The sequence below is a fragment of the Chanodichthys erythropterus genome, chromosome 3, assembly GCF_024489055.1.
Source record: "Chanodichthys erythropterus isolate Z2021 chromosome 3, ASM2448905v1, whole genome shotgun sequence".
Lineage (NCBI taxonomy): Eukaryota > Metazoa > Chordata > Actinopteri > Cypriniformes > Xenocyprididae > Chanodichthys > Chanodichthys erythropterus.
The window spans coordinates 67,156,221-67,183,751 of NC_090223.1; the positions used below are offsets into that span (position 1 = coordinate 67,156,221).

The window sequence follows — 27,531 nt, forward strand, 5'->3', positions numbered from 1 at the left end:
TTTGTCATAGTTACCTATTAGTTATTAATGATGCCAATCTCATTCTGTAATTATTGATTAGCTAAAAAAGAACAATCTTAGCCCTAAATTTTGATATTACTTACTGATTAGTGTAACGACTGAGACAAATCAGACACAATTATTTGTTACAGATAACCAATAATTGTTTAAAGCACTCTGGAGTTCGAGAAGTTCTCAGTTACAAGTTTATTTAATGGTTCATTACTCAAAGCTTTTAACACAGTGTGCATTAGCGACATCTGGTGGTCAGACTTGTTTTCTGCACCATATCTAAATCATCGCTGAGCAGATCTACGGTTTGAAAAAGCATGTGACCAAACAAAGCGTCGGAAAACCTTGACATATGGAATCAATCTCGTCTTGAATCTGTTCTATCTAATCTGATGTAATCTCATCTAAATTAATTTGCGACAATGAGATCACATGTAGCCTAGTCAATGGATTCACATTTTCATCAATAATATAAAATAAACAATGATGTGATCATAATTGATGTGAGTAGTTGAAAAAATATTTTAGATGAGCTCTTTAACTCTTGTGTTCTGTTCAGGGTCTCTGATACCCCTAAATAAAACATGATTAAATGTATTTTCCTTTTAGTCATCAGATGTCTCGACTTTCTGATACTGCATGACGTTTGAAGCTTCAAACATCATCAATCACGTGGTACGTCATACGTTTTTTTGATCATCTTTTACCAAAGTGCATCCTATTGTACACTTTATCCCAGACATTGCTAAAGATTTAATGCCTGCCGCAAAGATGCTCCTCTGCCGGTCACGGATGATGGATGTGAAACTTAAATCGGTCACAGGGGTGGTTGGATTTATTCACACACATTAAAAATATTTATTAAAAGCTTCTTTCTTTTCACATTTTTATTTATAGTATTAACAAAATAGGCTGTATATTAACCTATTGGGAAAGAACCGGTAGCTTATGTCAATGTAAAATCAGATATTGAGCGCCTCCATATCTCATTTCATAAAACCTATGTGAAGATTCGACTGTGAGATTGGTGGTCGAATCAGGCTCCTCTTATCGAAGATTCGAATTGTCGACTATTCAGGGTCACCCCTAGTGTGAAGTCATACAGTTGATCCCTCCTTCAAAATTTGTATAGCTGTTTTTTTGTTAGAGAGACAGAGAATCAGTTATAGTTTGTTGTCGCCCGGAAATGCAACATCTTCATTGGTCAGGTCAACCCTAAGAGGTGTGACTTTGACCAGAGGTTAAAAGCTAGTGCACAAAGCCCCTCCCTCTCTTTTTTCTTGCTTCTTGGACGACTGAAGAGACCCCTTTTGCTGCAGGCCTCTTCAGGCCAAGGCCTGTAGGCTTAGGCCTGCAACCCAGCCATGTGCTCATCTATGAGAGAGAGAAAGAACTTTTTCCCCAGTAAGAGTTAAATTAACATAAACTGATGATTATTTTCCAGATTGTCTTTGACTTTTTCCCATAGCTTCATTTCTGTTCCCACTTCCGGTTCAACTCTAACAAACACATAACATACACACAGGTCACACGTAGGTAAAACTGTGCAATGATAATTTAGTTTGTGAGTTAGTTAATAAAGATTGTGCACAATACATGTTTGGATCTGACTCCGTCTGCTAATAAATTGCCTCTTAAGTGATTTAGATCCTGACTGCCTGCTCTGAGTACAATAAGAAATGTTGTTTTTCATTGAACCACACTGGCCTTGGCCACCCCTCTAGACACGCCTCTGGGTATGTATGAACAACAAAAGTGACAAAAGTGCTCATGAATTTTGAAAGAAAAAAAAAATGTGATCATTGAATGCATTTTGCATGAAAGCAATGAGAAACGATTGACAGTTTGGTCCACATAGACTTCTGTGTTTCACTGAAATAAAAAAAAAATAATAATTTAAACAATCATATTGAGAGCATGTTTTTGAGGGACATTTGAATGACATTTTGAATTTTAAATGTGGACATTTCATGAGTCCTCATATCTAAAATAGCTTTACATACTAAATACAAACATACATACAAATAGCTAACATACTAAAGTTTTATTAAAAATGTAAAAACGCAGACAGTTTTGTGTGATGGGCAGGTTTAGGTGTAGGGGGGTACAGTATAAAAACCAGTATGCCTATGGAATGTCCTCACTAAGAAAAACAAACCTGTGCGTGTGTGTGTGTTTATTTACACCACACCCTTGAGACGCTGCAAGACTGTGTTCAGAAGTGTAACGGATGGTGTCATGGGTGTGGACCTATAAATATAGCAGGTCTCCGCTATTCACAGCAGTCTGACTAGAGTTTAACAGTCTTCTACTTGACCTCAGCTACAGCAAGAAAGATGAACAAAATCATTTTCGGCTTCTTTGCAGTCATTCTGTATTTCGCAGCAGGTAAGATGCTTTTCATATATATATATATATATATATATATATATATATATATATATATATAGCCTAGTGTATAAAATAGCAGTAGATTATTTGTTTGAATATTTCTGGTCAGTTTTTTTGTGTGGCGAATGAGCTCCTTTCATTCCACATCTATTCAGTCACTGTGGAACATGTGAATCTGTGAGTCACGGACATTATAAATTTAGAAGCTGTGGTTTATGAGTCATTCTCATCCATAATATTGCTTTCAGTGATTTGAGCCTACAACAAGCTTCCACAAAGAAATACTCTTGATTTTTAGAACTTTTTATGTATTAATATAATTATATTTATTTTTCTATCATTATTTTTAAACTGGTATATTTGTAGACAAAGGTCTCAGCTAATGAACCATGTAAGGGAACAGGTTTTTCTAAAAAATGTTTTTCTCTAAAAATGTACATTTATTCACTTCAGAACTTAATTTGTCCCATCCGACACATTTAAAAAGCATATTTTTTAATTTGATTCATCCAACAGCAGTATAAAGTCTTCAATTATGACAGAATGGTGTTCAGTAAAGGAGTTAAAAATAAATTAATTCTTAATTCTCTAACCTTTTTTAATACTAAACATATATAATCATCATTCTTAGGTAAATCAGACATGATATCATGTAGTTCAGTTGTTGTTTTAATATTTTAATGACATTTCTTTCAAGATTGGCTTAAACCGGTGTTAAATACTGACAGAGTTGACAAAGATTCAGCTGGGGCCAAATTTAAAATGTAAATAGAGTTGTGAAACAACATTAGAAGTATTCCCCATATGCAAAAAACATATTAGATCACATCATCTAGACATTTTGAGAGCACTTGTCAACCATCAGACATAAAACCTGACGGAGTTGACTTACTGTTTGATATATTACACATCTCCACCTTTCAATTAAAATGTATATTTTTAAATTTGTTGCATTTTTAAACACTTTGTTTGGCAGTTTTACATTGTGACCTCATGCTGTATTTTACAAGTATAGAGCATGTTTTTAAATAATAGTAACAAAATTATTTAAAAATAAAAGCAATGAATGTCCTGAGTATCCAGATTTCCTTTAGAGGTATTTTAATTAATTTATTTTTTTAACATAAAGAAGGCATTTTGTCAGTAATCAGTACTCTGTTAATTCAGTTTGTAAGATGTTTATTTGTACCCATTTGTCGATGTGTTCGTGAGAGAGACCAGTTAGTTGAGACAGAGAGACCAAACCAGTTACATAGGAAAACTCGGCTGAATTTGCATCAGTTTGGCTATAGACCACATTTCTGAATCTGAACAAGTATTTTGTAGAGTAGAATGGAAGTTAATTCACTTGCGCTGTTTTGTCCATCATTTAACGCCATACATCACGAACAGTTATATTGTGAGTTATATTTGCTGTGTGAACTTCTGTATTATGTTTACCTCAGTGTATTAACTGTATAAACTGATGCTGCGTTTTTGATCACTCTAATATCCAGCTCAGACATCACAAAGAAGACCTTTTATTAATATTATAGTTATAGACTTATATAACATTTCCAAGAAAATGTTTGGATCGCTTTTCCAATTCAATCACCAAAGAGAAGAACATTTATTTTATTCCATAATAATTTGTTTCAATGAATATTAATGAACATTTTATATAGTCAAAAATATTACATATTCAGCAAATTAACTGTATACTGCAGCATATATTTGCAACATACTTCATATGACTTCTTCTGCTCATTGCTATGAAAATCCACTTATAAATTTGGTGCCTAATAATTTTCCACCTCTGAAACGCAAGCTCACCACCTTTTATTTTCCATATTTAAACCAAGGTAACCAAGTGTCCTTTTATTTTGCGCAGTATCAAACAAAATTCGGTTTCAAATAAATATTTACTGTACCTTCCTCCTGTAACTGTCACTAAGAAAATCTGCTCTAGGGAAGTTCACATGATCATATCCCTGGAAAACAGGTTTAACGATTTAAGAAGAGAGTGACATTTCACAGAAAAGAGGGAAGAACTTAGAAATTATCTGACATGTCACAATCAGGTCTATGCTTGTCTTGTTTGATCTTACAAAAGCAAAAAATAAATCTAAAGCACACTGTTTGTGTGACAAAGTGATGGTTGAGTGTATGACTCAATGACTGTATGTGTATGACTGCTTTTGTTTAATTGACTCATGTTTCCTGTTAGTGAACTGTGACTGGAATTAGAACTTGAAAATAACTCTTTCAAATATAACATGGATCATTCAGTATATGATATGTGTAAGCTTGAGTAAGTGTGTATGGATGGGGTTCGTTTGCTATAGTTGGGTTTCACATTTTCTTCAGAATTGAGCTTAATCAGATTTTCAAAAAGTCCTTAAAGGTAAAAATGATTCATAAATATGGTATTGTTTTTGTACATTTTTATATTGGGAGTTCATTATAAACCTGGGAGGGTTTGAGTGGGTGTGACCGAATCCCGCCTATGTAGATTTCTCTCTCTCTCTGTGTGATACAAAGGGAATATTTGTACATGTGTTCCAGATATTAAAGAATGTAATCTTAAAATGTTATCTCGTTTAAAAAAAAAAAAAATGAAAATTCTGTCGACAATCAATCAATCCATGGGTTACAAAAGGAGACATTTTGAATTTTTCTTTCATATTTGGGTGAACTATTATTGTAGATGAACTGTGACTACATGTTTAAGTTTTGTTCAATTCTTCATCCCTCACATGTGTGTACTGTAGTAAAGAAACATGACTTGCACTCTTCTGAGCACTTACTGAGAAGAGAAAGGGTTGAGAAATGCTGAAAAGTTACTTATGTTGCCAATTAGATCAGAAACAAAATGGTGCAGTAATGCTCTTACCTTACCTTTCCAGTAAAACAGGAGAACTGTTTATTACTTTTTATACTGAAGAAACTTATATGCCTTTTTAAAAAGATTTGAATGAATTCCATGTCACTAACAGCTTCAAATATTTCTTGAATCTGCTCTCCCTCAGGTCAGGCCCTGCAGTGTTATGAGTGTAAACTGGGAATCGGGAGTCTTTGCTACACAACCAAAAAGACATGTGATGCTGGTCAGGAGTGCTTCAGTGGATTAGGGAAGGCTGGTAAGTTTATTCTGTTCAAAAGCTGTTGAACACCCGCATTTTTTTTAAAGACGTAAATGTTCGTTAAAGAGTCATTATTTTTTGCATCTCCTGAATGAAAACTGAATAATTCATTTTATTTTGGGGATTTTAATTACTTGTCACGCTCTCCAGGGTGACATGTTATCATATATTTGTTCTCTTCTCAGACATTTTTTTAATTATATTTTAAAGCTTAATCTATGTTTTCTTGCATCCCAAATTTCAGCTGGTTTTGTGGATATTAAGATGAAAGGATGTCTCGAAGTGTCCAAATGCAATACAACTGAACAGGTGAATTTCCCGGCCGACTCGAGCACACAGGTATACCAGATGATGAAGACGTGCTGTTCTACTGACCTGTGTAACTCGGCTCCGGGTCACTTCTCTGCTGTCGGCATGGCCTTCACTACCATCACCTCTGTGTTCATGGTCAAATTCCTCATTTGAGGAGGATTATTTCATCTCACTCCCACACACGTTTGTTTTTGTGAATTGTGGGGTCATTCCATAGGCGTAATGGTTTTTATACTGTACAAACCGTATTTTCTATTGCCCTACTCCTAAACCTTCCCATCACAGGAAACTGTGCACACTTTTACTTTCTCACAAAAACTCATTCTGTGTGATTTATAATCCTTTTGAAAAGTGGGGACATGCTGAATGTCCTCAAATTTCACCTCTTCTTGTAATAACTATGTGTTTCCTGATATGTCACAAACACACACACACACACACACACTTTAAAGACACTAATGACAACAGAACTTCTAGATGTTGTAGCCCATCAAGGTGGTGTTTCATCACCATCTCATAGAAGGCTCATATTCGTGTCTGAATGGAGAGCGGTGAAATTTGAATGTGACTGTAAACTGTATTTAATAAACAACACGAGACAGTCCTTTGAGCCTTGTGATTCTTTTACTGACTATTCTTCTGCCAGGCATAAGCAATCAACAGATGATCAGTCCGACACACCAAATCCACCACAGTATGTTTGTTGTATTTATCAGCGTATAAATGGACACAAACTTACCAGCTCGCTCCCCTCATGCAAATGAGTCCAATTTAAAACAAAGGAAAAAAAAAAAAAAAAATAGCTTGGATTGAAGCAGTTGAAGATTAAAAAACTACACAAAGAACATAATATAAGAGTTAAAGGATTAGTTCACTTTTAAATAAACTTTTCCTGATATTTTACTCTCCCCTATGTGATCCAAGATGTCCATGTCTGTCTTTCTTCAGTCAAAAAGAAATTAAAGTTTTTGATGAAAACATTCCAGGATTTTTCTCCTTATAGTAGACTTCAATGGGCACCAAACAGTTGAAGGTCAAAATTAGTTTCAGCGCAGCTTTTTTTTTTTTTTTTTCAAGACATGCTGTGATCCCATAGTGTGACACAAGGATCATGTTCGTACAGTCTGACAGGCAACAGTTGTAAATGACTCTTATAAATCATACAATGTGCACCCGGCTGTAGAATAAATTACACAATTCTGTAAATGCAAAACCCAAAAAACAATAATTCCACATGAATGGTGGAAACATACTTTGCCTTTAAATGTCACATAGAGCAATTAGATCAGAAGGCTTGTTTGTCTTTTTGATGTTTATTGTGTCAACTTTTCTGTAACTGTCTGATGCCAGTGTGTCTTTGAACAATAACTAAATTCCATGTGGCTAATTACACATCTAACAATACTACTTTGATGATTATGATCAATGGAGCTGTCTAAACTTGAAAGATCCAGTTATGGAGTTTACATTCAGTGTGTATTTTTTACACCTGGAACTTATTGTACTTGTCCAAACAAAATAAAATGTAGTCCAAAAATGTGTATAAATAATCAAAATGATGTATTCACACAAATAACTATAAAAAAAATATTGCATATGCAAAACAAGTCAGTATTTACTGCACAAAAAATGCATCATGGATACATTGCACTTTTTTAAAAATTATTAATTTAAAAATATATATAAATCAGTTAGGAAGATTTACAAACTCGAGTTATTAGTTTTAATAATTACAATAATTTATTTAGTCTAACAAATGATTTGCTGGATCTGACAAATTTGTTAAACATGATGATATATCTGTCTTATTGAATAGAAAATGTATTGTAAAATCGGTATAGCTGATTTGGGGTTGTGACACTGTCAAAACAAGTTATTCTAGTTTTATTGTGTTGTTTTAAGTTCCTTGTGAATATTGTAAATACACTTTATTTATTCATTTGTTGTCTGTCTCATCTTTTTAAACACTCCAAAAGCTCACACAGTATAATCTGACCCCAATTTTAATCCATGTAAAATCGACCTATTGGGCTGATCGTTACAGGGTGCATATAACATCCAAAAGCTTTTTAAATAATGATTTGAATATTTGCATAATATTTAATATCTGTATTATATTTGACAAACACCAGGGTGATGATCCCTTGATCGTTTTGAGTTGAGGGAAATATGATGTGTCCTCCTAGATTGTATGAATGTGTTCAGTCCTGGTATGTAAAGCAGTTTGGCCAACATGTGTTGTTTTTAAATGTGCTACATAAATAAACTGATTCATTGATTGAGCTTTTTTATTATTTATCATTGATTTAATAAAAAAATCTATCTAGACATTTGGGACAGTAATGCACAAAAATATTATCATTGCATGCATATACTAGTGACATGTTGTGGCAAATACAGTAAATATGCCAAATTTCAATCAATGAAAAGTGCATTACAAGAGGCTCAATTGGGCTAGAAAGACACTTAAGGCACAACAATGATTTACCATGGAAATTAAACAGATCTTGTACTTGGTTATAAGCAAGATTATAACCATTACTGATGTCCATAACTGTGTGATCATGACTTATTTTCTCGTGATCTCGAGATAACAAAAGTTGTTTGCCATTTTTGCCATCTGCCATTTTTCGCTATTGTGCTTGCTTGCCACTTTTGCTTGTGGATGAACATTTTTGCATATAAAATAAATAAATTAACAACATATTCACGCAAATTTGGGTTTTCGTAACAAAAAAATTACTCGCATTAGTAGTTAAAAATAAAATAACTTTAAATTAACCCAAAATATAGCCTATCAGTTGTAGGCCTACTACAATTACAAAATTACTGGCAGCTGTTTCTTCAACAAGACCACAAAATAAGCAAGTTTCATCAATATCAAGATATTTACTGATAGATGAAATAAACCTGTCACTCATATCTTTTAAGTTGTTGCGCTTGTGATTAAGTCATAGGTCACATGAATAGTCAACATGGCAGATTATAGGTGCATTCATGCAGCCTCGTAATTCCTGTAGTTACGAGATTCTTGTAAAAAGCGTTCACGTTCACGTCCTTGTAGCGCTCGTAATTACAGCTTGTAAGCTGGGAGTTTTTGCCTCTTGGGTTCTATACTCTTTGATCGCACTCAACACCACTTCACCCGCCATCCTGGGAAACTTTGATATGATGCACATAACGTTACCTCTGACTAGTGGTGTGGAGGAAACTGTTATTTTAGTCAAAGTTTGAAAACGTAATTTAAAAGGTAAGATAATATAAAATGATCAGTTGATTGATAATACTGAAGTCCACTAATTCAACCAATCGTGGCAGGCCTGATATAGACTAGGGATGTCCCGATCACATTTTTTTGCCCTCGAGTCCGAGTCATTTGATTTTGAGTATCTGCCGATACAGAGTCCCGATCCGATACTTCTATAATAGCCTACATAAAAAAGAATAAAGAAGAGCGAAAAAACAGATCCAGGAACAGTGCTTTTCAGGTTTTTCAGGTATCTAACAGTAATCAAATAATCAAATATAAAATATCACTGCATTATCTTTCCTGTATAAAATAAATAAAGATTAATCATTATTGAAGTTACAAAAGCTATTCAGTCACGAGCAGTGAGTGATTTCTTTGTTATTTGTTGTTTGATTTAACATTAAACACAGGCAGCAGGAATAGTTGTTTTCCCTTTAAGACATGCACGATCCAGTACATATAGCCTACTGTTCCAGACTAATATACTGGTCTTTCTCGACTAATATACGTTCACTTAAGACATAACCGACTATGTTTGCTAGGATACTCGCTAGGACGAGCATGTTGACACAATTTTTGTATGAATTTGTCTGCTGAAGCGCAAGACTTGAAAGAGAACTCAGTATTTGCGCGCTGACTGGAATAAGCGTGTGCGCGTTTCGGATGAGCGCGTCTTGTTCTTGAAGGTTTAAATCAGCAAGGCTTAAATGAGTTAGTTTAAACACAGACAGCAACGTGTGCTGTTAAGGTCTCACCTGCGCTCGCACGCTATCAACACCTGTGTGATGACGGTGTAAATGACTGGACATTAGAGCAGACGGCACTCGCAGTTAACAGTGACTGTTTTGTCCATGCTTTCTGATTATCGTTGTTGTAACGTTTTGTGCATCCATCGACTGAAACATACATTGTCCGAACTCTGTCTGTTTTCCACGTTGCTATTTTAAACAAACCATATTAACCAATAGATGCGTCGTCATTCGAGATGGACCGCTGTGCAAGTGCGTACCGAACCATAAGTGGAGAACCGTATTGTTTTTTTTTTTTTTTACCGAGAACTGTTGCACCCCTAATACATATATATCCGAGTCCTGATCGGGAGGTAACGTCCGATTCCGATCGAGTCTGAAACCACGTGATCGGGCCCGATTTCCGATCGCGTGATCGGATCTGGACATCCCTAATATAGACTATTGAAAAATGTCTGTACACACTCTTCCAGCCTATAGGATGTAGTCAGTATGCTTATCTGCACATAGTATGGCTTGTTAAAGTGTGTTTACGAAATTTGCAATTGGTTCATATACTTTTTCTTGCAACTGTATTGTTACACCTGGCTCAAAGGTGTAACATTAAGGGAGACGACACGGCGGAATAACTTCAATCATAATATTTATTAATCAAAAAAAAACGGTCAGTATCAGTAGAATTAATCAGTATGAACTGCAAGTGAATGGATGCTCAGTTGAAACGTTGTCAGCGCAAATGTATGGATGTAAAACAAGATACAAAATAACAACATTAGAGCGCGGTCCTGGCAAACTGCTCCCAACAAGAGCTGAGCAGCCGCCCCGATGAACTCCTACAGCATGCTTAAATAAGACCCATGATGAGGAACAGGTGTACCAAAGTCACGCCCCAAAAGTCACGACCTGCAACAAAGAAAAAACCAAAACACCAAAACCAACACAACCCTAACCCTATTTTAAAGTAGCACTCTATGGAAGCCATGGAATGAAAGAATTAAAAAGGTATGTACATTTACTATTTTGTTCCCTCTATTTATAAATCATGCGCTCCATGGCTTCCATAGGGTGCTACTGTAAAACTGTTATTTTATCACTGTTTGCAAACACTCAAGTTATCTATATGTGTGTGTGTGTGTGTGTGTTTTATAGGTTGTTATGGACTGTTTGTAATAGAAATAATTATACAAAATGTATTTGTATCTTGTGGTCAAAGTCATGAGATCAGGTGTTTGATTCCATGGGTCTTAACAAAGATATATCACAACAGTAACTCCACCTGCACTGTCCTCCGCCCCTGCTAAGACTGCAAAGCAGCAGCCTGCACCTGGCAGACAGCAGACGGGCGACCTGAAGGAGAGGAATACAGCCCACAACCTCACAAAAAGAGCTGTTAACAGGCAAGAATGTACTGGTCCGTTTGGACAGCACTGCAACTGTTGCGTAAATCAACCACCAGGGCGGTCTACGCTTCCCGAGCATGCTGCAAGTTGCCCGCCATCTCCTCTTTTGGAGTCAGAATAATCTGAGGTCGCTTTGTGCCATTCACATCCCAGGTGTGCTCAACCGTGCAGCCGACAAGCTCTCACAGCAGCTTCCACTTCCGGTAGGATGGAGATTCCATCCCCAGGTGTTCCAGCTGATTTGGCAGTGGTTCGGATCGCTCAGATCTGTTTGCCTCCCTGACCAAGGGCACTCTCGGCACAGATCCACTGGCACACAGCTGGCCCAGGGTCTATGCAAGTTGCGTTTATGCATTTATGGTCCGGGTCTATGCGTTTCCCCCAGTGAGCCTTCTCGCACAGCTTCTGTGCAAGGTCAGGGAGGATGAGGAGTCAGTTGAGTCAAAAGAGCTGTCCCTTAAGACAGTACTCCTGCTTGCATTGACCTCCATCAAGATGGTAGGGGACCTGCATGCACTCTCGGTCAACGAATCGTGACTGGAATTCAGGCCGGGTGACACTTACGTTGTCCTGACACCTCGGCCTGGATAGGTGCCCAAGGTTCCTACCACTCCCTTCAGGAATCAGGTAGTGAACCTGCGAGAACTGTACATCCTGTCACCACAGTTCCTGTGCCTTTGCTGAAGTGTGGTTAGCATGCTCGTCTGCTCAGCAAAAAACAAAGTGCGAGTGCTCTCATTTCCACATTTATTCCCACGCTGCAGGGGTGGTGCGCGTGACGCAAAGCTCGCATGCCAATGTTCATTGGCTTGTTCAGTTACACTCAAAGGTGATAGGGCTCTCTAGCGATATCCCAATTCATTGGTTCACTTCTGACGTATGTCTCCGTTCCCTCCTTCAGGGAATGAAGGTTACATATGTAACCAAGATGGTCTCTGATATGGGAAACTTCTCTTTGGTGTTATTACATGGTTCTTGTAGATTTCCAGTCTATGGAACTCTTTCCCAGTGATGTATTATTTTGTATTTGAGTAAATGTACAGAATTAGTTACTGTACTTAAGTACCTTTTTGGAAATAATGATGTAAGCAACTTTAACTCTGTACTATATTTTTGAACAAGTAAATGTACTCTCAACTCTTGTACATTTGTGATGAGTAATGCAATTAACCTTTTTGAATGGCACCTAACTTTTTCTGCAGCAATTTGTTTCTGCTATAAAGAAGGCATTGAAGGTACTTTATCGTGTGTGTTTCACCTGTACTCAACCAAACTTGTACTTTACATGAATGTGAGTGCATTAGCAGTTAGTTGTGAATCGGAAGTGTTTGATTTAGGAGATGAGGTCATGACTGCACCGGTGATGAGCAGGGTTTCAGGTTTTCACAACAAAAACCCACTGTAAAACACATTCGTACTACCATTGGTCCGTGACGATAATATAATATGAGGTGTGCGCCGAGGCTCTGCCTTCACTCGCGTGGAACGCTTCTATAACTCATGTGTTTGAGTTCGTTGAGGTAAGATCTCCGCGGGTGAAAACATGAGCACACTGGATAGCCGTAATAGTACAAAATGAAGTTGTGCTTCTGATGAATTGAGGCACTGACACTGTTTTTCATGTTTGATACTGTAAAGCTGCTTGCTCTTAAGCAATTTATTGAATAAAGTGCTATATACAGTGGTGTGAAAAGATGCTTGCCCCCTTCCTGATTGTCACTTTATTGTTTCAGATCATCAAACAAATGTAAATATGAATCAAAGATAACACAAATAAACACAACATGCTGTTATTAAATGAAGGTTTTTATTATGAAGGGAAAACAAAATCCAAACCCACATGGCCCTGTGTGTCTCGTTCAGCTGTATTTAAACGCCAGTTGCCTGAGTAAGTGTTCTCTATCTCTGAGACTTTTTTTATTTTTATTTTTGCCTGTGGATTATTCCTTCTCTGTTATTGTTTGTGGACCTTCTCATCTTTAGATTATTTCTTGTGGCATGCCCATTTGGACAGTTTCTGTTTTTTTGAGAACTTCTTTTCTCAAAGTGCGTCTTACTTCACCATTCTACATTGGCTCAAGGATTGAGAGTCTGACTCTCACATTGGAGACCTGAGTTCTAGTCCCTGCTCTGACAGAAACCAACACATCCAGAGCGAGTTGACTGTAACTACTTAACATTATTTTATTTATCCACTGTATTGACAAGACCTTTATGAAGGATATTGGTTTACTTGTGGCATTTTTGGGCATTGGCGCTTAAAGGTCCCCTAGAACATGTTTTTAAAAGATGTAATATAAGTCTAAGGTGTCCCCTGAATGTGTCTGTGAAGTTTCAGCTCAAAATACCCGATAGGTTTTTTTAATTAATTTTTTTAACTGCCTATTTTGGGGCATCATTAACAATGCACTGATTTACACTCAGTGCCGCCCCTTTAAATCGCGTGTTCCCTGCCACACGAGTTCTCGACTATATTACAACGCATTTACAAAGTTCACACAGCTAATATTACCCTCAAATGGATCTTTACAAGATGTTCGTCATGCATGCTGTATGCATGCTTTGAATGTGAGTAATGTATTTATTTTGATGTTTATATTTGATTATCTATGAATTTGAGGCTGTGCTCCGTGGCTAATGCTACACTGTTGGAGAGATTTATAAAGAATGAAGTTGTGTTTATGAATTATACAGACAGACTGCAAGTGTTAAAAAATGAAAATAACGACGGCTCTTGTCTCCGTGAATACAGTTAGAAACGATGGTAACTTTAACCACATTTAACAGTACATTAGCAACATGCTAACGAAACATTTAGAAAGAAAATTTACAAATATCACTAAAAATATCATGATATCATGGATCATGTCAGTTATTACTGCTCCATCTGCCATTTTTCGCTATTGTTCTTGCTTGCTTACCTAGTCTGATGATTCAGCTGTGCAGATCCAGACATTACTGGCTGCCCTTGTCTAATGCCTTGAACATGGGCTGGCATATGCAAATATTGGGACGTACATATTAATGATCCCGACTGTTACGTAACAGTCGGTGTTATGTTGAGATCTGCGTGTTTTCCAGAAGTCTTTTAAACAAATGAGATTTATATAAGAAGGAGGAAACAATCGAGTTTGAGACTCACTGTATGTCATTTCCATGTACTGAACTCTTGTTAACTATGCCAAACCATCAATTTTTCATTCGAAGGCACCTTTAACTGAGACTTTTTGTAGACTTTTGATTTATTACAATGTTGAGGTGTTCAGTTTTATTTTGATTTTAGAAAATAAACATGATTTCTCATCAATCAAATCAATCAAGACTAGTGCATCTCTGAGCCTACATTTAGCATGAGTAAAATACTAAAGTAATGTTAAAATCAGATGCTCCAAGATTTCTTTACTCGAGTTGTATTAGAATTTGTCACTTTTAATTTGTAATGTAAGTAATTTTTTGCTGTCAGGTATTTCTGCTTTTACTCAAGTATTGTTTTCAGGTACTCTTTACACCTCTGCTCTTTCCACAAGTACGACTTCTTAAACCGTTCTCTTTCAGTGAATCCTCATGTGACACTTAAGTTGACCTTTAAATCTGAAACTCTTTCCACACTGATCACATGTAAAAGGCTTCTCTCCGGTGTGAATATTCATGTGTTCCCTAAGGTTTTGTTCTCGTTTGAAGCCATTCCCGCACAGAGTGCAGGTGTAAGGCTTTTCTCCAGTGTGAGTTCTCATGTGGACTTTAAGGTTTCCTTTTCCACTGATACTCTTTCCACACTGTTCACAGGCGAATGGACTCTCTCCAGTGTGAATTCTCATATGGACTATAAGGTTTCCTTTTACAGTGAAACTCTGTCCACACTCTTGACAGGTGAAAGGTTTCTCTCCAGTGTGAATTCTCATGTGGGCTATAAGGCATATGTTTTGACTGAAACTCTTTCCACATTGTTTGCAGGTGTGAGGCTTTTCTCCAGTATGAGATCTCATGTGGACTTTAAGGCTTCCTTTATGTGTAAAACTCTGTCCACATTGTTGGCAGGTGAAAGGTTTCTCTCCAGTGTGAGTTCTCTTGTGGATTTCAAGGTTTCCTTTTCCAATGACACTCTTTCCACACTGTTCACAGGTGAATGGGCTCTCTCCAGTGTGAATTCTCATGTGGGCTATAAGGCTTCCTTTTTGACTGAAACTCTGTCCACATTGTTTGCAGATGTAAGGCTTTTCTCCAGTGTGAATTCTCATGTGGACTTTAAGGTTTCCTGTAAATGTGAAACTCTGTCCACACTGTTGACAGGTGTAAGGCTTTTCTCCAGTGTGATTTCTCATGTGGATTTGAAGGTTTCTATGTTGGTCAAAACTCTTTCCACACTGTTGACAGGTCAAATGACTTTTAGTTCCTGTCTTTTGAGCTCTTTTTTGTGAGGAACACTTTTTAGCCTGTGTCAATCTTTCTCCAATCATGAAATCATGATGTTTATTCTCTTCTTCCCTTTCATTAACTTCATGACTCGCCTCTTTCAGCGCCATCAGGTCTAGGACAAAAACAGACATAAAACAATTGAGACATTTAATGCATCAACACCAAAAACATGTATGCTCTATACCAGGGGTGTCCAAACTTTTTTAAAAGGGGGCCAGATTCAATAATAGGGACTTTAAAGCCACGCACACACTTAACGATTGTAAGGCCGATTATGAATGTAAATTGATACTTATGACTGATCGCGCTCAAACGCCTCCAGTCGCGTTCAGTCTATGATTATAGTCGGTGTTCAAATTCCATGTGTAAGTAATTAAATCTGCTTCAGTCGCAGGAAACAATCGGTATGTGTGTTCAGTTCAGTCTTAGAATGTTTCAGCAAATCGTTAGTTGTGTCCCCGGCTTAAGCAACAGCTACGACGACCGGAAGTAAACTGTCAACTGCCGTAGCTAAAGAACGCAAAAATCGCTAAGCAACAACAAAGAGGACAGCGTGGGTAATTTCATCATTTAACATAGTAAACAATACATTACATTAGGGCTGCACGATTTATCGCGATAAAAAGGCTGCAATTATTTAATGCGTGGCTTGTCAGAGCTTTACGGCTCTGTGATCAGTAGTAAATGCTTCTCCATCTGAAAGCTAGAGGGCGCTCTTGCTCAGAAAATCATGCCCTGCAGCAGCATCATATGCTTTTATTAATTAAACATGACTGCCTTATTCTGTGTAAGAAGCCACATCATCTCACAGAAGGACACTCAACTTCTTTATGAAGAGAGTCTGGAGTAAAAACATGTAATTAAATGTTGTCTTTTGTTGGACAAGATGTTAATAAATGCTCTTATTTTTATAACAGTCTTATTTGTATAACAGTTTATAACATCTGGGGACTGAGGAAACAAGTTGCACGGTATTGTTATCTGTCACGGACACACAGACGAGAAGTACAAATCCAGAAGCAGCATTTATTGTAGGGTAATCCAAAGTCGTATATCCACAAAACAGGCAAGGGCCAAACTCCACATAAACAGTCCACAAAAAACAGAAAGCCAGAGGTACAAAAGAGAACGTAACATAAATGAACAAACCACAACCAAGGACAGAAACAACTGAGTATAAATAGACAGACATAAATGAGGAAACACAAAACAGCTGAGTGTAATGACATGGGATAATTGTCCGGGAAGTGTGTTATGGGTAATGAAGTCCAAGGGGTGAAAACAAGAGTCCAGAATGGAGTGCCCTCTAGTGGCTGATAGGGCACTCTCACTAGTGATCATGACAGTTATCGTGGTCATTTCAAAATACCGTAAATAATAATTTATTACCAATTATTAAAATTTGTATAATGCATATAAGAATACTTTCCCCATCAACCGTATAAAATGCAGAACATCACTGTATTCTGCTTCAAAGGGACACACGCTCAGATGTAAACAAGCCAGTGAGAAGCACATGGCGGAACGAGTGAAGGAGATGAGCTGAATTAAAGTGCGTGTTCACTCTCTGACAGCAGAGGGCGCTGATGGAACAGCAGAGTGCAACGGTTACCTCGGAAACCCCATAAACAAAGCAACTGCGCTGGTGACGTATTTAAAATGCCTCAAACATATATTTTAATCTGGACTATAACATGCCCTAAAGATTAGAAATGTTCTGATTATTTGTTATTGTTCAGTAAAACTTAAAGACATGCGGCTTCATTAGTTAACATGTTAATTCATTATTACCAAACCGACAATGAAAAATACTTATAAAGCATCAATTATTCTTAGTTACTGTTTAATAACATTACTAAAATCAAAATAACTTATTTAATGGACCTGAGATAAAACTAACAATGATCAGTTGTGTTTCTAAACTCACATTAACAAAAAAAAAAAACTTTCTGTAACAAATGTAGCTGTTGCTCAATCTTAGTTAATGCATTAAATAATGAGACCTTATTGTAAAGTGTTTCCTGTTGTTCTTTATAGCCTAATTCTTTTGCACTTTATATTTTTTGTGTGTAGTGTATTATTGTATTTAAACATTGAGTTATTTTTGTTATTACAAAGAGTTCTTAAACCTGTTATACTATGACAACACTTTTATTTGCAACTTATTTCAATATCGTGATAATACCGTATACCGTGATAAAAGCTTCAGCAATTAATCGCAACATGAAAATTTGATACCGTCACATTCCTACAGTGCCGTCTAAGGGCCCGAAGATCACGGGCATCCAGTATGGTTTTCCAGCCTTGACCCTTACGCACAGAGATTGTTCCAGATTCTCTGAATCTTTGGATGATATTATGCACTGTAGATGATGATAACTTCAAACTCTTTGCAATTTTTCTCTGAGAAACTCCTTTCTCATATTGCTCCACTATTTTTCACCGCAGCATTGCGGGAATTGGTGATCCTCTGCCCATCTTGACTTCTGAGAGACACTGCCACTCTGAGAGGCTCTTTTTATACCCAATCATGTTGCCAATTGACCTAATAAGTTGCAAATTGGTCCTCCAGCTGTTCCTTATATATACATTTAACTTTTCCGGCCTCTTATTGCTACCTGTCCCAACTTTTTTGGAATGTGTAGCTCTCATGAAATCCGAAACATTTCAAAATGTCTCACTTTCAACATTTGATATGTTATCTATATTCTATTGTGAATAAAATACAAGTTTATGAGATTTGTAAATTATTGCATTCCTTTTTTATTCAAAATTTGTACAGTGTCCCAACTTTTTTGGGGTTTGTAGTCCAAGTGCTTTGCAATGGTCGGTTTGTTCATTGTAGACAGCTTTTAGCTGTTGTGGCGTTTCTGGGGTAAGTTAGTAGACAGTGATAATACGGCACCATAAGTTGAGGATCTATTTCAGAACCGGCCGCTATTCAAATAATCTGGCTGCGGGCGCGGACCAGATATTATTGCTGGCGGGCCAGTTTTGGCCCAAGGGCCACCTACTGTGACCACTCCTTTATGGTATTTAGCCTATAAACACATTTAATATAAATACGAATGCACAAAACTGTAAGTTTGACAAAAATAATAACTATAACGGACTATTTTTTTCTTTAGAGCATGAACCGAAAGAAAATATTTTCCATTGTTCTGTATTCAGAAGAAGATATTGGGTTTATTGTTTCAGAAAATAATTGTTTTGACAACTTCTGTAATATTCTCTAAGATTATATTTTTCTGTATATTCTCTATTTCTGTAGAGATGGACATTTTAATAATGATCAAATTCAGCTGTGAGAATAAAACCAACCTGTTTGTTCCTCAGTATCTTCATGTTTCACTCTGAATGTTTCTTCAATCATTATGTCTTCAGTCTCATCATTAATAAACTCCATCTTCATATCTTCAGTCTCCTCTTTAATAAACTCAATCTTCATGTCTTCAGTCTCCTCTTCAATAAACGCCATCTTTAAGAAGAGAATAATTAACAGAGTTAATGGTCTTCAATGACCTGTTGGAAAACAACAACACTAATGCTTAAAATTAATAAACTTCATATTTAGACATTTTTGTAATACATTTGTTATTCAAAAAATTATAGATTATATTTGATATTGGTATTTGATTCAATTGACTCGGAGTTGAAAAGTTCAGTTTCTCCATCATGACTCTCCAGAGACTGAACTCGTGTTCATGATAAACTGATTTATGATATATAGAGAGAAATGAGACGCAGGTTTACTGTTTCTCATCAGTGGTTGATCCAGAGCCAAGCTCCATTATTGTCAAATATCAAAATAAACATCGTTATCGGCTTCAAGGTAGTAACATACTAACTATTCATGTTAAATTGCAGTAATACTGTTTGTAGGCTATGTTTTATAACAGGGCCTCAACAGGGTGCGAGATGGTTTTGCACAATTTTAACATCCACAAGAGTTCCACAGTCACAACGCAGCAATTTCTACACAACCGTGGTGAAGGTACATATAAATCAGGCACATATAAATGTCAGGAAACACGACTCCTGGCTGTCAATATCCATGGATTAGGTTAATTTGACAAGTTGTAAGAAACACTTTCAATTCCAACCTTTAGTGTAATTCGTTTGTTTTACTTGCGTTTTCGCAGTTTCCTCTACTAAATCCAGTCACGCAGCAGGTTCTTTTGCCACTCAGTCCAGCTGAGGGAGCGCGTTTTCGGCGGGAAAGTGACGTCGATGCATACTTTCTATATGGTTTTTGGCTGATCTCAGACCAGTTTTATTAACTTTTATATTTTAATGACATGTTTGTAAATTAAAAAGGAAGAGCTGTAGTTAATAGTCTCTTATTGGCCTAAAGCTCTCCATAAAACAGACAAAACAACCCAAAGAACACATTATACTGAAACTTCAGTTAATGGCATTGTGTGATTTGTTAATTGCATTTAATAGATGAATCTTTCAATAAAACATCTGGAATTGCTGTGCACGATTCATTTCCACTTTAAACATGGATTTTGGGTTAATCTATTTTTGGAGTTTCCAACGTTAAAATGCTGTTTTGAAGTGATTCATGTGTTTATGTATTTGAAACATTTGAATGGACTGATAAAGGGAGCTGTAAAGTATTTTTGTTGAAGTACAATGTAATGTTGACCATATTAATGTACCAAATCTTACTCGTATAAATATTACAATAGTATCGAAAAATACTAAAATCGAACTCCGAGCATCCTGTACCCATTCTGTGACATCAAAGAACGTCCCTGTGCAAAGGATCATGGGGGCCCATCAGTTGTTCCCTTTGAAATCCTTCATTCCGAAGGGCCCTTTGAAGTGGCCAGTTTTGAGCACTTCGGTTTGGAGCGACCCTTCAATATGGCGGGCATGATTATTTTCACTCCGAAGTGCCCTTCAGAGGGCGATATATCCCGTTCGGAATGCACTGTGGGTGTGCCTCATACGTCCTGAAAGGTGAAGCTGCGGGCTATTTGATCGCCCCCTGGTGGCTGGATGCAGTACAGGTCATAAACCCCGCCCTCTCAATGCAAATGAGACTAGAGTCAAAACAAAAATAAATTACACTTCAAATAAAATTTTCCAAAAGATGGTTTTGTCATTTGAGGCAGTTGTTATCACGCTGATTATGTACAATAGTTCGTTTTTGTAATAAGTTTGATTTTAGCTGATAATTTCATGCTATAGACTGTCAGAGCTTCCAGGGGAGACTGAAGATATATAGCTAACTATTAATTTTCAGTTTCTGTGTTATTTCACACCAACAAATGAGTTCATCAGTAAACTGTACTAACCAAATTACAGGATCTGACGGATCACTGAACTTTTCTCTGTAAAGCTAAATGTGGCCTTTATAAGATTGTAGGAATCATTTGGAATTCTTCTTTAATCTGAAAAGAGAAACACAGAGTTGTTTATACACAGCAAATTTACCAGTGTTAAATATACGGTGTGAAATTTTTGGTGTTGCTCAGTGTTAAAACTGGAGTACATTTTGATCCACAAGTGTAAAATAGCATCTATAAAGAGAGTTATTCTTCCAGTGTTAAACTTTTAACTCAACATGCAGTGTATTTCCCACAATTCCATACGACTCATTTCAGTTGGAAAATGTATTAGGGAGATCCCGGTAGCTCCCGGTTCAATGGTAAGTTTCAATCATTTTTTTAACGAATTGTGTGATTGAAAAGAATGAATCGAATCGTTTCAAGTTTTTGCTAATTGTCGGCACGTTTCTGAGCCAGCTCATTTAAGCATGTGTAACAGCTTATGTGTATGGCACCTGCATTGGCTTTAAATATAAAATTATTTGTATAAATGTAATCGTATTTTTAATAAATCATAAAATATAAATATATATTGCTATATCAGGGATGTATAATTAGATAATATTGCACATGGGCTGCAAATGCGAAAGATCGTTAGGTTAGTTAATCTAATCGGTTCATGATTAATGACTGTATGTTTGGCAAACCAGTATTTTCAATAGATACAGTTTTAATCGTCTTTAATCGTAAAGTTTTATAAATGTATTTTAAGAAATTGATTCGTGGTTCTCACTGCACCTGCGCGGGGTTTCCCGCCCTCAGTCTTGACTCGCCCTCTCACGAGGTGCGCCTATTTTGAGAATGGCCGTCGTTAGCACAGAGTTCCGTCCATAAAGTTTTTTAATGGATTTCAATTAACTCGAATTAATTTTTTTTTCTTTTCTGTTTTGTGAGCGTACTGAATGAACTGCAGCTTCTGCATCAAACGGTAATCAAACAAAAACGTCGTTTGTTACTCCGCATAATGCTCTTCAAAGTCATATATGGAGGAAAGAAGAAGTTGATTAAAACAGACAGAGCCGATTACAACGGCTTAATTAAAGAAGGTAAGTTCTTCAGTTATACATTTAGGGTATGTTTACACGACAACGATGTTCTAAAAACAGACGATAACGTTGTCAAAACGATCCCCGTTCACACGAATCTGCGAAAATGATAAATTAGACCTCGAAAAAATCAGAATAGAAGTGGTTGACAGTGGACAAAGGAGACGGATTAAAACACTTGGTATAAATGGGTAACGTTATGTGTCTGCCTTGTCTACTTGTGATCTGATCAACCAAAACGCTTCTTAATACCAGGCGAAAACGGGGCCTAAAAGCATAGACATATGTCTATGCCTAAAAAGTTGTATTATGCATGCCAGGCCAGTAGTTGGGGATGTCGCTTTGTCAAGAAACAGCTTGCGAACACGCACCATTTTCGCAGATTCGCGTTTTTGTTGATTACACGGAGACGGTAAAAAGCATCATTTTCAAAACCATTCACTTTGAAACCATTTTTTTTAGAAGTTTGCGTTTTCATACCCCAAAACGCTGTTGTCTTGTAGAACAGCCAAAACGCATAAAAAGTATACAGTTTTCAGTTGAAAAAGGTGTAAACATACCCCAAGTTAAAGGCGTTATTGTTTTTTGAGTTTTATATCAGTTGCTGCATGTGGAGAAAAGTATCTTTTCTCTTCACAAACGTAAAGTCAAGAAGAAATTTTCCATCGAAGACAAGGATCTGGTATTACAAGATGACACCGGTGTGGAGGTTGATGAGGATGTTTTCTCTGACGTGCTGGAGGAGAAATCTCATGATATTCTTTGGAGAGTTGTTGACCAAGATTCAGGCAAGTGTCTATGATATACAAATACTTCCCTAGCACATGTCATTAAATTCTTTAAAGAAATAGTTACCTATAAATAAACAAATTCTCACTCTTTCATGACAAATCTATATTAGTTTTTTTTTTTCCTGTGGAACACTTAATTTGAATAATGTTGCACTTTAAATGTTGCTGCCTTTAAAGGGTTAGTTCACCCAAAAATGAAAATTCTGTCATTATCAAACCCATTAGACATTAAGATATTTTACTGATCTGAGATTAATATTTATATACTAAGTGGCAAATTATGTTTTTTTTTTTTTTTTTTTTTGCAAACAGAGCAATTGTGTTGCTGCTCCATTGTGGTCACATGGATTATTTTAATGATGTCTTTACTATCTTTCTGGGCCTCTTGACCATGTCAGTTGCACAGCTGTTAATGGATGGACAAAGATTTGCAGACTTTATTAAAATATGTGTTCCAAAGATTAATGAATGTCTTGTGGGTTTGAAATGAAATGCGGGTAAGTAATGACAGAATTGTCATTTGTGGGTGAACTAATCTTCCATTTTCACATAATTCAAAATTACTGGATAGTATTATTTGTCAAGTCATCATGCTGAAAAACTTTTCCTCTGCCATAGCCATTGGGTTTGAAACATGATAGTACCTAATAGGGCTTTTTTACCTAAATTAAATTTAGGAATGTTCTTTAATCAGTATAGCTAATTTCAAAAGATTTGTTGTGAGGAGTGCAGCATTACATTTTAAAGAGTTAGTTCACACAAAAATGAAAATTATTTCATTTATTACTCTCCCTCATGTCGTTCCACACCCGTAAGACCTTCGTTAATCTTCAGAACACAAATTAAGATATTTTTTGATGAAATCTGGGAGGTATATTATATACAGAAATTAAATTTTTGGGTAAACTAACCCTTTAAATTCAAATGAGTCATGATTTATAATTAAAATAATTAGGTCATGTTAAATATAGGCCTGCTTTTAAATCCTAAACATTAAGATATTTGGTTAAGGAATACATATGATTGTAAAAAAAATGTTTAAAATGTTTTTTTTTTGTCTCCATAATCAGCATGTAATTCATTAATGTTTAAATGTTTCCAGAATGCCCAGTCCTCGATTCTTCTTGTAGCTCCCACCCTGACACACTATCAATGTCCTCTGAGACTGATGAAGGTGCTGGACCAAGCTCCAAGAAACCTCGTTTTGATGAAGCTTTTGAGGCAAAACAGGTGATTGTTAAAATTTTTAATTAACTAGCCAAATCATTTAGCAGTTATTTACATTTTTATATAATAAGAGCTTTATAGCACTTTAAAAATATTACAATATTTTTTTATATGTATATATTATAGTTTGTCAATAGCATTTTGGAGGACAAGGCGGGTGGACACGTGATTTTGGCTGAATATAAAGAACATGGGAAACTCACAGACTCAACGCGGCGACTCTTGGTCAATATTGTAGTTGCATACATAACTGATAAAGAAGGGTAAGGCACAGTTTAATCTTCATAATTTATTACGTTTCTTAGACCATTTTTAGTGAATAAATAATGTTTTAACTTCTCCCATACCCTTTTTTTTTTTTTTTTTTTTTTTTTTTTTTTATATATATATATAAAGCCGTGTCCCTTCCAAAGAAACCAAAACCCGCTGTGCCTTGGGAATTGTAACACTCTTTCCAGCACTCAAGGATCCATACTCAAAAACTGGATATGTAAGTATTGAAACCTTTTGTCATTCTGCAAAAGTACCTAATAGAAGGTTTAAAGGGTTAGTTCACCCAAAAATTAAAATTATGTCATTAATGACTCACCCTCATGTCGTTCCAAACCTGTAAGACCTCCGTTCATCTTCAGAACACAGTTTAAGATATTTTAGATTTAGTCCGAGAGCTTTCTGTCCCTTCATTGAAAGTGTACGTACGGTACACTGTCCATGTTCAGAAAGGTAATAAAAACATCATCAAAGTAGTCCATGTGACATCAGTGGGTTAGTTAGAAGTTTTTGAAACATCGAAAATACATTTTCGTCCAAAAATAACAAAAACTGCGACTTTCAGCATTGTATTTTCTTCCGGGTCTGTTGTCAATCCGCGTTGTTCATGACTCCGCAGTGACGCTGCTGACATCAGCTGACGTGTTATCTGGTGCGCCCGAGCTTCGTTTACAGTTACTTCGTTTTTGTTATTTTTGGACCAAAATGTATTTTCGATGTTTCGATGATCTTAATCCCCTGCTATATATATATATATATATTACACACACACACACACATGTGTTGGCTTGTATGTTTTAAACTCTGTATCATTAAAGTTATTTCATTTAAAAAGTGTAATGTTAATACAATTATACACAAATAAGCTAATTTAAAATAAGAAATGATTTTTAAAGCATTTTTGGCTTTGGTTTTTGGCCAAGAGCATCCAGAATTTTCATTTTGGTGTATCCATAATTATATTAAGTGCCATCATTATATTGTATTCTGTATCAATGAGTATTTGCTCATTGATGCCAAGTATAGATATTGCCTAATTTATAAGTTCAGACTTTTAAAATGTTTGCATTCATTTTGTTTTAATCTAAAGGAACATTTCTATGATCCCAAGAGCAATCAAGGATACATACCCTGGCAACTAAAAACAGTTTCACGTCAAAGCAAACCTCACAGCACAAGGAATGCCAGGTCAAGTGCAACATCTGATGATGAGGGCAGTGGAGGACCAACAGCTCATAGAGCCAACTGGAACCACTTGGAAAAGCAGCTGGAGGGTGACCAGTGCAAGGAAGCTTTATCTCTTATGAATCATTGTACTGAAAAGGACCAGATTTTTGAGAAGATGAAATTAACGTTCAAGCACAGGCAGCAGCTTATTCATGATGCCATCAAGTCCAATACAGTGTTTTCGGTTTTTCCAAGATTTCTCGACACTAAAGGATTGGTAAGATACAGAATATAGTATAATGTGAAGAGAAAATTATATCATGTGGGAAAGCATGGTGTCCTGGACTTGTATTGTTGTGTCATGTTTATTAATATTTTTTACAGGTACTTCAAGACTTTGACATCAAATTTGGAACTGAAACAGCTTCCAGACTTCTAGAACAATGGGACAGTCTGAAGCCCAAGGTCATTGCAGAGGCGAAAACACTTACTTCCAACTTGCATCTCAACAGCCTGCTTGCAGCTGCTCAGGCCAATAGACAAAACCAAGAATATGAATGGCAAGGTAAAGAATTTTGTTACTTGTGAAGATATATAATTTGGTCTGTTACATATAATTTACTTTGTTTATCTGCATGCCCTCTTTGTTCATTGCAGGGTGGGACAGTGACATGTCCTCTCTTTTACTCTTGGCTTTCCTTTTGCCACCTTCAGCTGGTGGTAGAAACAAATCCACAAAGATCAGCATCAGGGAGGCAATGGACTATATTGTGCAGTTTCACAAGGTTTGTGCTGAAACACTAGTGAGATGTTAATCTTGGGTTACTTGTTTCTAATTGTTCTTCCTTTATTGTTTCAGTCTTGCCGCAGTCTAACTGAACATGTTGAGAAGACTGAAGGCCTTCAGCCACATCTCCTTGCAGTTGGCTCAGCGAAGAACACCATCCATGATTTCTACATTTTGCTTGATGGACAACTCCTACCATGTCAGGCAAAGTCTTCCCTTGCTGCTTTTGACGAGCTTTTTAAGGCATATTTTGTCTTTAGCGTATCATACCCCCAGTGCTTAAATGCGATGTTTACATTCATTCAGACAACGATCTACAAGATTGGCTTTGGGACAGTTCGTGAAACCCCTAGGGTTAAGGACTTAAGAGCCAAACTTCTGAATTAGCTTAACTGTCTAGGATTAAAATGTTCTGCTGTTTTGTTTGCAAAGTGGTACATTCAACTGTAAATGACCTTGTTCGTCATTTGAAACTTATCCATGCTTACTATCCTGGGAAAAAAATGAATTTGAAATGTGCACAAAATTATTGTAAATATAGCTTCATGACTTATGCCGGATTTCGAAAACACTTCAGTGTTCATAGAAATGACTTTCTAGACCAAACAGAGACTGAAAATCAAATTCATGGAGATAATGAACTATCACATTTAAATGATCACAATGAACTGTTAGAGACATCACTCAGTGATAAATTTTGAGGATTTACAATACCGTGATACTATTCTTGAAAGGTACCCAAATGTGTCTGATGGTAAGATCACTGTGACTTCATGGTTAAAACATTCTGGAACCGAGTATCATCCTGACCTAATGGTTTGTTCTAGAATGGAAAATGACCTGCCTGTGTTCAGTAAAATTACTGAAATTATCCTGATGGATGACCAAAATGTTTTGGTCACTAAAGACTTTAAAACTGATGGATTTGTGGAGCATCTTCATGCCTATCGTGTGAGAGAACTGAATGTTTTTTGTCTGTCAAGAGTTGAGGACCTTCCTTTTTACAGATAATTTGACTTACAGGTATCATATGGTTTTGAGGAACCATATTTGTACATTGTTCCAGTGCACTGTTTTGTGCATGAAGATCTGTAATCATCTTGAACTTTGTTGTGGAGCACAAAAGCTATAATTATTCGGTCAGTTGAACCGATACTTGACTGCTTATTGCTTTTCGGTATGTTCAAGCTTAGTGTATGAAAGAAAGTTTAAAGGATTAGTCCACTTTTAAATACACTTTTCCTGATTAAAT

The 27,531-nt window shown here is 36.4% G+C and overlaps 2 protein-coding genes across 2 annotated transcripts in view; one reads left to right on the plus strand and one right to left on the minus strand.

The window, feature by feature from the left end:
• LOC137005952 (gastrula zinc finger protein XlCGF57.1-like) overlaps positions 1 to 27,531 on the minus strand; it is a 779,808-nt gene that overhangs the window by 293,932 nt on the left and 458,345 nt on the right. The window contains exon 7 of the mRNA XM_067366484.1: positions 14,820 to 15,516. Coding sequence (XP_067222585.1) covers positions 14,820 to 15,516 — 697 coding nt within the window. The remainder of the gene's footprint in view (positions 1 to 14,819; positions 15,517 to 27,531) is intronic.
• LOC137007540 (sperm acrosome membrane-associated protein 4-like) lies at positions 2,309 to 6,429 on the plus strand. The gene is made up of 3 exons (XM_067369083.1): positions 2,309 to 2,400; positions 5,412 to 5,522; positions 5,770 to 6,429. The coding sequence occupies exons 1-3, from the start codon at positions 2,349 to 2,351 to the stop codon at positions 5,988 to 5,990; spliced, it is 384 nt and encodes a 127-aa protein (XP_067225184.1). The 5' UTR covers positions 2,309 to 2,348; the 3' UTR covers positions 5,991 to 6,429.